Source organism: Convolutriloba macropyga, chromosome 9 (genome assembly GCF_964194025.1).
Source record: "Convolutriloba macropyga chromosome 9, txConMacr16.3, whole genome shotgun sequence".
Lineage (NCBI taxonomy): Eukaryota > Metazoa > Xenacoelomorpha > Acoela > Convolutidae > Convolutriloba > Convolutriloba macropyga.
In genome coordinates this window covers 40,919,958-40,934,201 of record NC_134476.1, presented here as the reverse complement: position 1 = coordinate 40,934,201, position 14,244 = coordinate 40,919,958, and the positions used below count along the sequence as shown (strand labels likewise).

At 39.2% G+C, this 14,244-nt stretch overlaps 1 protein-coding gene across 1 annotated transcript in view; it reads right to left on the bottom strand.

Moving 5' to 3' along the window:
• Positions 1-846: 846 nt before the first annotated feature.
• LOC142345783 (ubiquitin-conjugating enzyme E2 A) overlaps positions 847-14,244 on the bottom strand; it is a 177,287-nt gene continuing 163,889 nt past the window's right edge. The window contains exons 2-5 of the mRNA XM_075398129.1: positions 2,516-2,566; positions 2,364-2,444; positions 1,935-2,139; positions 847-1,863 (exon numbers count right to left, since the gene is read on the bottom strand). Of these exons, the coding sequence (XP_075254244.1) occupies positions 1,540-1,863; positions 1,935-2,139; positions 2,364-2,444; positions 2,516-2,559 (654 nt within the window). The 5' untranslated portion in view covers positions 2,560-2,566 and the 3' untranslated portion in view covers positions 847-1,539. The remainder of the gene's footprint in view (positions 1,864-1,934; positions 2,140-2,363; positions 2,445-2,515; positions 2,567-14,244) is intronic.

Here is a 14,244-nt window from a genome sequence, read left to right as displayed (position 1 = left end):
TTATCAATTTTATATTTTTTATGTTATAAAATACTTCGCATCTTGAAGAACATAACCTACTCAAGCCAGGCGAATTGCTTTTCAACGTACCAGGGGTTGGCTTTGCTATCAAAAACTAGCTGGGTAGGCGAAGGAAAATGGGGATTTCCCAAACTTAACTCCAAATCAGAAAAATATACATACTACCTAGCTTTGGTAAAACGCTTACTTAAAGACTAGTAGAGCTATAGACTCACCCATCAGCTGATTTAATGCTCTCGGGCTTCAACAGTTTACCTCACTTTTCAAGAGGTAAGAACAACTGATCAGACAAAAATCGATCAAGAGAAAAATTTGCATTAAAAAAGACCAAAGGGATCCAAATAATAGCTACAAACGTTGATTGAGAGCAATTAAAGATAACTGAACCTATTCCGATATTGCATTCAAGTAGATTTTCTAACGTACGATGTGAAGGCAAAAAGCGTACAACTGTCTAAAGAAAATACCCGCGTCCCAAAATTCACAACTTGGGGAAAATGGATCCTATTGTACGCTTACAACCAATTTCTTCCACATGAAGATAATGTATTGATTCATTGGTTATAGGTTAGCGCACTGACATCTAGCTGTTGAAGGTATTCTACATTTGAAGAGCATATTTTAGTGTACAGTTGCTGAACCTGCAAATTCTTGAACACGTTTTTAAAAAGAAATTGGTCTCTTGTACAATAAGAGATGAGCTTTCGGAAAAAAAAAGAACCCAAGTTTTCGGCTTTTTCAACAAGATAGCGAAATCTTTTGACGCCCCCAAATAAACAATTAACTAGTCCTGCCCATACTCAACATAAAAGTAGTTAGAAGAGATAGATAATCGTGGTAAATTAATTTCTATTCAACTAAAAACGTAATAAAATGTTATATGTGATACTTATTATACATGACCCAAACAATCAAATTCTGGAAACATCTCTCAATTCGTGATACACGTTAGCAAACGCCAAATAAATTAATAAAAAAGAGCAAGAAAATCCGGTTTCCAGAACTGTTAATTAAAGAAGAGACATGAAGTCAGGGGACATTCATTCCGGGGACGAGTATTTCTATTAGTATTCGAATTCTGATCTACACAATATGAAGGCTGAGCAGCAGACGAGAGGGAGGGCGAGTAAGATGTTCTGCTAACTGTCGTTATGCTAGATGAGTGTTCGAGGGGCATGAGTCATGATTGCTGTTTTGTCGGTATGGCTGAGCACAATTAGCAGGGGAATAGATTTGAGCAATATTTAACCATAACAGAAGCCACAAATATTTGTCATAAATATCGGCAGAGTTCAAAAACCGCACCAGACAAGCTTTGACCTGAAAACTAGAATTTAAAGGCTGCTGATTATATAGCACGCGCCAAGTTACAAATTGCTTCCAGAGTGTTGTGACAGTTCAGTTGCATAAGTTCTTAATTTGAAAGAATGCGCTCAAAACCCAGCTAATTATTATATTCCTCGATTAGCTAACAAAAACATTTCTTGAGTTCTTTTCGTTCTTTGAAACAGTGATACATTATTCTGAGCCCGGAGCAGGGTTGGTTGTGCCTGACGCCTCAGTCATGTGCAGTGCTGCTTCCTGGTTGTCATTTGTCGCCCCATTGCCCGGTGTTGCACCGGCCGCAGTTGCGGTGGCTGTTGCAGCTTCGGCACCGGCTGCCGTTGAACTTGAGGGTGTTTTGCCACTGCTTGCAGGCTCGGAAGTTCCAAGATCTTCAGAGATCCAAGACTCTTCGACGATTGCACCAACGCGCTTTATATACTCGCGTCGATTTTCAACGTACAGTTGAGCTGCCAGACTGTTGGCCGGGCTGTTTGGATTAGGTTCGTCCAAAAGGGACTGAAATTATATTTTAAAATTATGCCTCCTGATGTTGGGGTGATGAAACGACCAAAAATGAAAACTATTACCTGTATAGATGTCAGAATTGAGGAAACATCATAGGTGGGACTCCATCTGTTCTGCAAAATATCAAGACATATACCTCCGTCAGCGTACACATTTGGGTGGAACATTTTGGTCTTAAATTTGACGGTTGGAGGTTTGTTCGGGTACTCTTCTGTGAACTCGAGTGTGAGTCTGAAAGTTCCGTCTTCGAATGGAGTATCTTGGGGACTGCAAACAATTTCAAACTTCAAAACAAGAATACTATATGATGCAGAAAAGGTGAAGTCGAATCTTCACTGTTCGGCGATTAATTAAAATAGTTTTCTTCTTTTCTTGTTTTTTGTTAATTGTCCCACCTTGTTGGACTTATACTGACAATACTCGTCAGTCAAAAGACCTAATCACAATAACTGGTTGCGAAAGCAGTTCAAGTATCAAAAATTTCTACGTACCCAAAAATGATGGCATTCCAGACCATGATGTTATGCTCAGAAGGTGCACCGCTGACTCCGAGAGTTGGATCCTCTTGGAGCCTATTAAATTTTATCGATAATAATAACCAAACAAAATTACTGAAATTTCAGATAGATACAACATTTCCAACCTTTTAAAATCTCTCATTAGTCGGCGCCTTGCTGGGGTGGACATTTGGCCTGAAAACAAAGTACAAATGTGATATTTGATCCACAAAACTATACGCCGTCATACATGCTTCAAAAAACAAGCACAATCCTAGCCATTTAAACCCATTTAAAATCGTAAATTAGAATTCACACCGGCCCATACTGGGGGAAAGCGGACTGGTCCGGGGTTCTCACAGGTCGGTGTCAAAACAAGCATTTGGTAGTTGCACAGGAACACCTAGAAAACTCAATAGGAAAAAGCTAAACTGGTAATGTGGAGAAAAGTCTGATCTTCCCCATTATAGCCACCCCCCCCCCCTGAAATTATAGACCCCCCCCCCCCCCCCCCCAAAAATGAACAAGCTGTCATTTGGAGCAAACCAAAAAACAACTATAATGCAAAACTGTTTTTCAAAAAGCAATTGACTGGTATAACGATTTACCTCTCGCCTTGAGGCGGAATATCCCTGAAAAGCGGGCTCTCAATACTACAATAAAAAATCATAAAATCATTTCTGGAATGAGTTTCTAAAAGACCCAACGGTTTCGGAATTGAATTCTAATCTCAAATCTTTCACGTTGAATTTGACTTGGTTCTAGGGCGTCATTTATTCTTCTAAGAAATGTTAATTGGAGGATTAGCATTTCTTTTAACTTTTCTCTTTTCTCGAAAAATGTTAGTTGTAGAATTAGCATTTTTTAAAATTTTTTCTCATAATTAAATTTCATCTCTCTTAATTTGTCGATCTTTTAACACATTATAAATTTAATACAATTTTAAACTTTTCCAATATGTGACGTTTGTTTCATTTATACTTCTTTACACTACATTGCCTTTATACTATGTTCTATATTTTATAGTCCATATTCAAAGGCATTAACAATGTTGTCTTTTTTTGGTATAGTTACCAATATTGGGGGGTATAGGTTATCTGTCCGCAAAGCCGGGGGGGGGGGGGGGGCTATAATGGCAAAGACCCGAAAAGTCTAATTTTTTCCGTTTGTGGTCCCTTGAACATTGTGGTCCCTTGCAAAATTCAACTAGACAGATCTGAAGTGATAATCTGAAGTGAAAATCTGTTCGTTCTACAGTGACAATCTGTTCGTTCTACAGATCTGAAGTGATAATCTGTTCGTTCTACAACCCACCAAAAGGCAGTGCATACCGATATAATATCAACGATTTCCAAAAACTCCTTAAAACCATTCTAAAGTCAAAACCGGCCCTAATCTGTGGCGACCTGAACTTCCCGGATGTAAACTGGAAAACAGCATGCAGCTCTAACGAAGAAGAAAACGAACTCATCGAAATCTTTGACGAAGCTATTTTCAGAAAGCCATTGACTTTCCGACCTGTTCAAATAACACCCTTGTCGTGGCCTTCTATCGCAACTGTTTTCTCCTTGCCAAAAAGGATCAGTCCTTGCCCAGGACATACGACTGCCCTGATAACGATGCTATCCGTCTTTCAATCGAATGCCCAGTAACCGAACCGAAACCCGTACTCCAATCATTCAGGAGTTTTGGAAACGCTGACTACGATGGAACGAATAAATTTCTTAAAGACAACCCGTTCCAAATTATTTGCCATACAAACGTCAACACAATGTGTGAAAAATTTTAACAATATGTCGACAAAGTGGTTGAGACAAATGTACCTCGAAAAACCAGACATCGCCAAAGCCTCCCTCCATGGATCTCTGCACTCACGCCAAATCTTATGAAAAAACTGAAACCACGGAAAAGGCTCCTTGAAAGGAAACCTACGATCTATCGGAAAGCAGCAGTCATGAAGCTGGAGAACTTGGTAACCGAGTCAGCCGAGGCAGACAGGAAAGACTACCAGGAGAACTTTATGTCCACAAGAAACACCGACGTTATATTCAAACATATGAAAAGTCTCAATAAATCTCCCAGCCAAAGCAAATCGTGAGTGCTGATAAAGTGAGCACCATTATTCACGATCAAGTCGACATCATGAACGAGTTCTTTCTTTCAGTTTTCTCTCCAAAACAACCATTCAGCATTTCTGACATTGAAACGAAAAATCCTACATTGACAAACTTTAACATATCAGTTGAAACCATACATTCCTTCGTGTCTGAATTGGACATTACTAAATCCAAGGGCCCAAATGGACTCCCTCCGGCCTTCTTCAACGCCACGAAAAATCTCGGTCGTCTTAAAAATGCTTCTGAATGAGATGAAGAAGCAAAGAAGGATACCTGACATATGGAAGACAGCCGCTGTGACGCCAATCCACAGGATGGGAGACAGACGCTACGTACAAAACTACCATCCAATGTCCCTACTGGACACAGAAAGTAAAATCCTGGAAAAGTGCATCTACGTGGCTCTTTACGACCACTTTGCCACTTTCTTGACAACGCACCAGCATGGGTTTGTTAAAAGTCGATCTGTTTTCACAAACATGATTACTTTCCCGAAAAAGATCCACGACACAATCGATAGCGGTCCAAACTCAGAAGTTATTGAATTCTGCAGGGACTTTTCGAAAGCTTTCGATAAAGTACCTCATTTCGAGCTAATAAAAAGTTTGCAAGGATGTCTCCTACGAGTTCTCATGGAATACCTTAGCAACCGGAAAGAGTTCATCAGAATCGATAACACATGTTCTGGTGTTCGAAACGTTAATAGTGGAGTGCCTCAGGGCTCACTATTTGTCCCAAACCTGTTTTGCATCTTCATCAATGACATACCAGACGCGCGCGCTGAAGTTCTCAGACCAATTCATCTTCGCAGACGACCTGAAAATCCTCGCGATTGGAAAAGATCATTGGACCATCCAGGAAGACCTAGACAGCATTGCAAAGTGGGTCAGATTAAACCAGATGGAGCTGGCACTGGACAAATGTGCTCAGATAACATTTTGAGGGAAAAGTGAAATTTCGATAATGTGGGTGAAGATTTGGCAAAGGCAGATACAGTAAAAGACTTGGGATTTCACATCAAAGATGACCTGAGCTGGAGTAAACATATAGAAGAGCGACTCAGGAAAGCTAACAAAGTACTGTACCTCCTCAGACGAAACGTCGCGGTACAAGTTAAACCACTCATCAAACTTGGGCTATACAAATCACAAATCCTACCCGTTTTGCTGTACGGCTTCACCTGCACAAACCCATCATGAGGCGAGCTACAAAACCTCGAATGCTTTCAGAAGAAAGCAGTGAAATGGATCACGGGAAACAAAGGAATGAATTACATCAGTCAATTTTGGCTGCTCAACATTCTCTCCTTGCCAATGTCTCTCCAAGTGAACGACCTATTTCTACTTGCGAAATTCATGCATGAAAAGTCTCACTGCATCAAACAACCTGACCTCACCAGCGCCAATGGACGCACAGAGGAAGTCTTTTGGCTACAAAAAACAAGAGCGGAAAAAACTAGAAGCGAATTCACCTTCCGAAACTGCAGACTTGCAAACCGATAAGAGAAAAATTTTGAATTCAGGAGACTTTATGGACTCAAGAAAAAACTGATATACCTGATGTGGGAGTTTGTCAATAAACGGTTTTGCGAGAAGAACGTCTGCACCTGGCAAACTTTTTGCGACTGCTATGTATGCAGAAATAAATGAACTTTATTTCAACAACTGACGAATGGTCATAAATCAGCCCTGCAGCAAACCCACTGGGAATCCCCAACAACAACAACAACAACAACAAACCAATATGCTAAAATCTGGCACTTATCTCTTGGGGTTGCAATTAACATGAACCCACAAAGCTGGGGAGGGGATACTATCGGATAAGATCGGAAAAACAGAAAAGGAACAGTCTATCAGATTCTCTAAAAAGCAAAGCAAGAGGGAATCTTAATTGGCTTTTGAGGCAGTTCATTTTGAAAATCACAAATCAACTCAAGGAGATCACTCAAGGAGATTGGTCATCGCTACATCGCGGACGAAGTATGTGCATTCTAAGCAGGCAAAGGCAATGATACACTCCTTTAGAGTTGGTACCCTTGAGGATTTGACCAGAACTCTTCAACAGTATAGACCAAAGAAACAACCCACTGTAACTGTAATTGCTGATTTTAATGATCATGAAACAAGCGAAAATGATATTTCAAATAACTGGAGAAAATTAAAAAAAAACAATTTTTGACAAATCCTATCCACGCTTCATCTTTCTGCCAAAAACTATTGGCTCCACAGAAAATCATTTTATAAATAATCGACTTAATAATCTAAATTATGCTCTATAAAAATTAATTAGTAGTTTTATTCATCCAACCATTCAAATTGTGTCCCCATACATTAACCTCTCTTTCAATCACTTCTGTAAAGACGGGATACATTTCTCTTTCCATGGTAACTCTGTTTGCTTGTTATTTAATCCCTTTGTTTGAGTTCTTCACTCGTTAGTTAATCATATTTTTTCAGACAACTAACAGTCTCCTTTATTTATATCCCATCTACATGTCCAAGCAGTCACACTGATAAAAGTGTTGAAATTGTCTCAGAGGTTGAGGGATTTGGTGTTACTCATGCAGCACTTACCAGTACGAGAAGTGTAGCGCTAGGCGTGAAAACAAAGAGAAATTCCACTGCGTAAAATGTACAACGAAAGCAACTGTAACCTCCTCAGAAGAAACAACCCTAAGTCATGCAGCGGCTGAGAAACAGACATCGCACGCTGCCTGGGAAGCCTGTCCTGAACCATGCAGTAACTGGTTGAACCTCGAAGAAAGCAAAAAAGAGCGTACGGTGAACATCTACAAAGAAATTTTTCATTGGAAAGCAACCTCTTTTACGCTGCCAAGAAACAAGATAGGCCTTAAGTTCAACAATACTTTGAATGAATTCTTGTCTGCTCTTTTAATTGACTCTACTAAAGCAGGAACGGCAACGTACTGCGCAATAGCGATGTCTCATCTCAATCTTGCAAAAACAAAAAGAGCGGACGATGACGCCTCAAATAACAAAACCATTGCAAGACGGTTGGATCAATGGATATACCAAAGTGGGACATAGATTCATTGTATTTTGAAGCAAAAGCTATCCAGGAACGGATAAGCAGAATAAAAGCAAATCGATCTCTTGATGAATACAAAAAATTTGATAAATATTTGTCAACCAGAAAAATTTCCAATGAAATTTGAAGTCTTACATATGAAGCGGAGGCTGGTGTTCTTTATTTAACTGAAAAAGTTGACATGAGATCAGTTAGTGATGACATACGCGAGAAGCATCTGAAACCATGCAAAGCAAAGTTGAATTATCTAGTGAGCAATAGACATCCGAAAAAAATACCATACCATCAATCCATATTTGAAAACCTCAATGCCTCAAAGGTTAGAAAGTCTGCCATGAAAACGCAAGGAAGCCATGGCCCTTCCAATTTTGTTGCCAACGAATGGCGAAGGCTTCTGAATTGTGTTAAGTTGTCCTCATCTGATCTATGCAAACAAAAAGCTACGTCTACTTTCACTTTCCTTCTTCTATATAATTTATGTATTCTGATAGCTCTTGATAAATGCCCCAGTTTACGACAACTAAGAATTGGGAAAGTCCGCAGGCAAGCCATTGAAAGAACTTTTATTAAGACTGATAGTAAGTTATTAGTTGGTGATCAGCAGCTTTTTTTGGGTGAAAAAGTAGGAAATGAACCTGATATTCATTCATTGAGAGCTGCTTCTAAAAACACAGATTCGGAGCGTTCTCGCTTATCGACGCAAAAAACGCTTTCAATGGTCTCAACTGTGATTTTTTTTCACGAAACATTGAGAAATTATGCCCTTCTTTCTATCATTCCATATGTAAATCATATCTTGAACCATCAATTTTTTTTTAACAAACAAAAAATATTCTCTCACGAAGGTACAACCCATGCTGACCCCCTTGCGATGTCGATGTATGAAATTGCCATTATCCCCTTATTTGAACTTCTTGAAGACTGCTTCACAATTCAAAAGTGGTATGCGGACCATGGCAACGTTCTCGGCTCTCTTAAAAACTTAAAAAAGCTTCTTGACTCATTGAAAAGACATGCTTTCGGTTACCATCATACCAAATGCAACGTCATTACCAGAGAACATCTTGTCGAGAACACAGCAGATTGTTGATCGCAACGAAGTTGAAATCATTGACGCTTGTAGTGTACTTGGTAGTGTAATAGCCTCTGATAATGCAGAAAAAAAATTTCTTGAATGATCACTAAAACAGCAGGCATTCTTGTTGAAAAAACTGGAGGCTGATGCCAATGTTTCAACACAAAATGTTTATAAATTGTTCATTTCATCGGTTCAGCATAAATTGAACTTCCTAGCTTGTACAACACCTAATTTTGAAGACCTGTTAAATGAACGTGCGAAATCAATCAGCGATGAGCTATTACCTAATCTAATGAAAAAAATTGCCTACAATCAACAACACCGGAATATCTTTTTGTTGCCGACAAAGGATGGTGGTCTGAACATTCTGAAACCTAAAGATCTCTCTAGAGAATATAAACGATCAGTTCAATTGTCAAAACCAACATCCCATTCTCTGCCCGAATCCGAACTAGAGCAACAACAAATCAAACAAGAAAAATAAAAGGAGAAACAGCCTGCTATCTAATAAAAAAAGACAAGAAATAAGAGCGAATTGAACAAAAACTTGATCTGATCACTTGGCCTAGCTGGTGAAAGGGAGCATCAAGCTGGTTAAACGCTATGCCAATGAAGCAATTTCATTTTGACCTAACAAAAAGCGAGTTTCGTGATGGCATTGCCCATCACTATGGCTGGCAGCCAGTGAAGATGCCATCACTATGCGCATGCAAAAAAATTCACTGTGGCAAATTCCCTCCACTGTCCGAAAGGAGGTTACACGCAATTGAGACATAATGAACTTCGTGATTCCTTTCTGAACTTGTTGAGTGATGTTTGTTATGATGTCGAGATCAAACCTGATCTTCAGCCGTTGCAAAAGGATACCTCTGCACTTAAATGAACAAAAACTGATAATGATGCACGATTAGATATCAAAGCCAACGGGCTTTGGGAATCGAGGTTCAGCAAAACCTATTTTGATGTGAAAATTTACAACCCGGCGACAAATATTTGTCTTGAAACGCAGTAGCTAAGATTACAAGTACCATGAGTCTATTAAAATGAACAAATATGATTAAAAAAATGAGTTTGGGAAAGCAACGTTTGGTCCGCTTGTCTTTGCATGCACTGGTGGAGCTGGCCCGTCAGTTTCAAAAGCGTTGAAAAAACTGGCATCAAAGTTCTTTGTGAATCAGAGAGATTTGATGCATCAAAGCTCTCTGAGAACTGGCATCAAAAGAAGACGACTACACAGATATCATATCATATCTAAGGACAAAAATCAGCTTTGCTCTTCTGAGGAGTTCCATCCTCTGCATTCGTGGGTCAAGGACGCTTAGGCGGCGCGATATTATTCATGCTTCGATGAGAGCTGTGGTTGAAGAAGGGAGATTGTTAGTTCAACTCATCTACTTTTGTCATTAGTTCTTTGCTTTCTAATGCTGCCTGTTGTTTGTTTTTTTATCATCTGGTGTTTTTGTATTTTATCATTTTTTTGATAGACCTAAACAGTATGAAAATCTTTGTGTAGACGTAGTGCTGGGAAAGCCCTGGAACAGCCAAAATTCAACCTGAGTTGGGAAGGGAATTTCTTAATTTACCTGTTAACAGTCAATACCAACAAAACAAAAGCTTGTTTTAAGTAGCGATCGTCAACTATTTATGGGCCAAAAAAGAGGAATCAAACACGCCGTTCTTTCTTTGAGAGCTTGTTTTAATAATACAGATTAAGAAGGCATCTAAGTTATTGATGCAAATGCTTTCAGTAGTCTTAACCGTTACTTTGCATTAAAAAACATCCAGATTTTATCCCCTTTTATCTATAACTTCCTTTGTAATTCAAAATTTGAACCATCAAATTTGTTTAATAACATGCAAACAGTACTCTCTTCGGAAAGAACAACACAAGGTGACCCCTTGCAATGTCAATATATAGGGTTGCCATAATCTCTGTAATCAGTTCAAAGGTGGTATGCGGCCAATATAAACTCTGTCAGCTCTTTTGATAACTCAAAATCACTTTCGACTCGTTGAAAAAAGGGTCCTTCTTTTCTTTATTTTTTTAACTAAAAGCCCCGTTGACCCGTTGATATCAAATGACATCTTGGGGAAAAAGCAAAAATTTTCGTTGATGACATAGTGGAATCAGTTGACGGTTGTAGGTCATTAGATAGTGTTATAAGTTCTGATAATATGAAAAAAAATTGTAGAGAGAACGTTAAACAGATAATTTTCTTTTATGCCCCCGTCCCCTAGACGCACGTGCCATATTTTTACATTACAATTTACTATGTAATGGCACGTGCTCTGTAGTTGGGTTGCGCATAAGGTACTGGGGAACACATATGGAAAAGATCCCACTAATCATAGCAGCACTTTGTTTGACAAAGCTAGAAAAAATAGAGAATTCAAAAATCGTGGCTTAAAAGACTGGAAAACCTTGAAAACTAATCGTTATTCGTGCCAATGTTTCACCTCAAAATGTTTCAAAATCTTTCAATTCATCAGTTCATCAAAAAATGATCAAATTAGCTTGTAGAACCTCGAACATTGATGACTTGAGGGATATGAGAAACATATCAGCGATGAGCTATTACCGATTCTGGTGGAAAATGCAGACAAGAATTAAAAAACTACAGAATATCTTTCTTTGCCGATAAAAGAGAGTGGTCCAAATCAGTAGACCAATAATTATATTCTGCACGATCAGTCCAATTTTCTCATTCTTTAATACCTATTGCTTCCCTGAGCCTAAATAAAGCAACAGAATAGTATATTAAATTAAGAAAAGGAAGCATAGCTTGATAACAAACGAAAAAAGACAACAAATAGGAGCGAATTGAATGAGAACGGGGTTCGCACGCTTGGCTTTGCTACTGAAAAAGGATCATCAGGATGGTTGAACAATTTTTCATAGGAGAGATGTTACTTTGACCTAACAAAAAGCGACTATGGCGTTGCCTTTAGCTACGATTGGGACCCAGTAAAGATTCCTTCATTTTGTGCATATAATGAGAATTCCACTATTGCACATGCCCTCCACTGTCCGAAAGGAGGAAACACCCACATGACAGATATTGAATTCCGTGATTCCTTCGCAATTTTGTCAAGTGATATCTGTCAAGATAGTTAGGTCGGACCACATCTTCAACACTTGCAAGAAAAAAAAACGTGGGAATTTGCAATGGGAAATAATTTTTTTCTTATATCAAGAGCGATTGATGATGATACAAGATTAGACATCAAGGCCAAAGTACTTTATGAATTCAGTTTCAACAAAACAAATTTTGATGTGATAAACGTCAATTTGCTAGCAAAAAGTTGCCGAAAAGCAGTGGCAAAGCCTATAACAGTCATAAAGCAGTGAAAAAGTACAAATATGATCAAAAGCAGTGAAAAAGTACAAATATGAACAAAGAACAACTGATGTGAGAAAGCAATGTTTGTTCAGTCTCCTCCACGTTCACTTCTTGAGATGGCCCTTTAGCGTGAATAGCGCAGAAACACTTGATATTCAGTGAAGTCCATACCTTCGAGGCTCTAGAGCGCTTAGACGGACCGAAGCTCTTAATGCTGTTATTGCAGAGGTGAAGAAGGGAGACTCTTTTACTTTGGCCTTTAGACCGCTGCGTCTATTTTTGTCATTAGGCCGCTCTTGTTCATTCATTTATATCTTTGTATCTTTTCTTCAAGTGATGTTTGCGTTTGATAAAACCATTTTATTGATACATTTGAAAAATACGAAAAACTTTAATTCTTTTTTTTGGTTGGGCTCTAAACCAATCACTATTGTGTTTAGGCGGGGCATTAATCAATTTAGTTATTTGTGGTTTTAGAAACCCAATATCTACGATCGAGAAAATTGAGAAACTCTCTTATCAACTTGCCTTCAGAAGGCTTCTGATTTTCTGATGAAAAAAGTGTGCAATTTCAACACTAAAGTGACTTTGCAACCCTAAAGTAAGTCTCTCAGGAATTTCGAAGTCTATAGTAATTTAACTTTAGAAGTTCTATGAAATCATAAAAATTAAAATCAAAAATGCTATTCAACATTTAGTAGTAGTAGTAGTAGTAGTAGTAGTAGTAGTAGTAGTAGTAGTAGTAGAGTAGTAGCAGTAGTAGTAGTAGTAGTAGTAGTAGTAGTAGTAGTAGTAGTAGTAGTAGTAGTAGTAGTAGTAGTAGTAGTAGTAGTAGTAGTAGTAGTAGTAGTAGTAGTAGTAGTAGTAGTAGTAGTAGTAGTAATAGTAGCTCAGAGACTTGGACTCTTTCGAAATTAATGGAGAGAAAACTTGAGAGTTTCCACTGTGGTTGTCTTCGGAGAATTCTACGTGTGTCATATCTGGAGAAAGCAACGAACGAAGAAATTATGTCAAGATCACGAATGCCCCAACTATCCACGATGATCATGCTCAAACGGATAAAATGGTACGGACACATCCAGAGAATGGAACCAGGAAGATTAGCCCGCAGTGCCTTCGATTGGGACCCGCCCAATCAATACGTCCATGCTAGACGCGCTCCTGGGAAGCAACGGAAAACATGGATGAGTCAAATCGAAGGAGACTGTGTACGAAACAAAGTATCGTTCACCAGATTGCAGGAGAAAGCAGCAACCGGGTCAAAGAATGCCTTCAACAATTTCGTCGTACAGCACTTCACAGAATAACCAAACAAATAACTCTTCTTGTTTTGTTTGTATTTGTTGCCAACCGTGCCTTTATTTCATATTTGGAATTAAAGTGTTGAAACAGTAGTAGTAGTAGTAGTAGTAGTAGTAGTAGTAGTAGTAGTAGTAGTAGTAGTAGTAGTAGTAGTAGTAGTAGTAGTAGTAGTAGTAGTAGTAGTAGTAGTAGTAGTAGTAGTAGTAGTAGTAGTAGTAGTAGTAGTAGTAGTAGTAGTAGTAGTAGTAGTAGTAGTAGTAGTAGTAGTAGTAGTAGTAGTAGTAGTGGGGGACAAAATCCAACCTCAACTCCACGTGGAGTCCCCTGGGGGTAGGTCATGTGCTGCGGCTCTCCGCTCACATGGTCGAGCTAACGAGGCACTGGTCTTCTAGTTTGAGGCGCAACTAGTCGTATCTCAGCCTTCAAACACCAAAGCAATGAGTAAAATCAACCATGGCACCGAGTCCCGGGTAAGGGGTGCTAAGAATCTCCCGAGGAACCAACTCAGAATTGCAACTTTAAACGTCAGAACACTGACCCAAGCCGGATCTCTAGAGGCTTTGAAAATGGATCTGGCGCAATACAAGTTGGATATTCTGGGAGTGCAGGAGACGAGATTGCAGGAGCAAGAAATTGATCTCGGAGACCACAAGTTCTACCAGTCTGACCCGTGGTTGTCTGGTGTAAAGTCGAGACAAGGAGGAGTGGGCGTTGCTGTAAAGAAGTCAATGATAAACAGCATCGTAGAACAAGTGGCTCTAAGTGAACGTATTTGCTACGTCAAGTTCGCGGCTCGGAGGAGAGCCAATCTAGCTGTTGTTGTCTGCTACGCACCTACGAATGAAGCTAGTCTCCAAGAGAAGGATTTGTTTTGGAGTCAACTTTCAGACCTAGTTTCCAGCTTCAAACATAGGGAGCGTATTTGTGTCATCGGTGACCTCAATGCAGAGCCTGGACACCAGTTGAATGACACCATGAGCTGCAGAGGC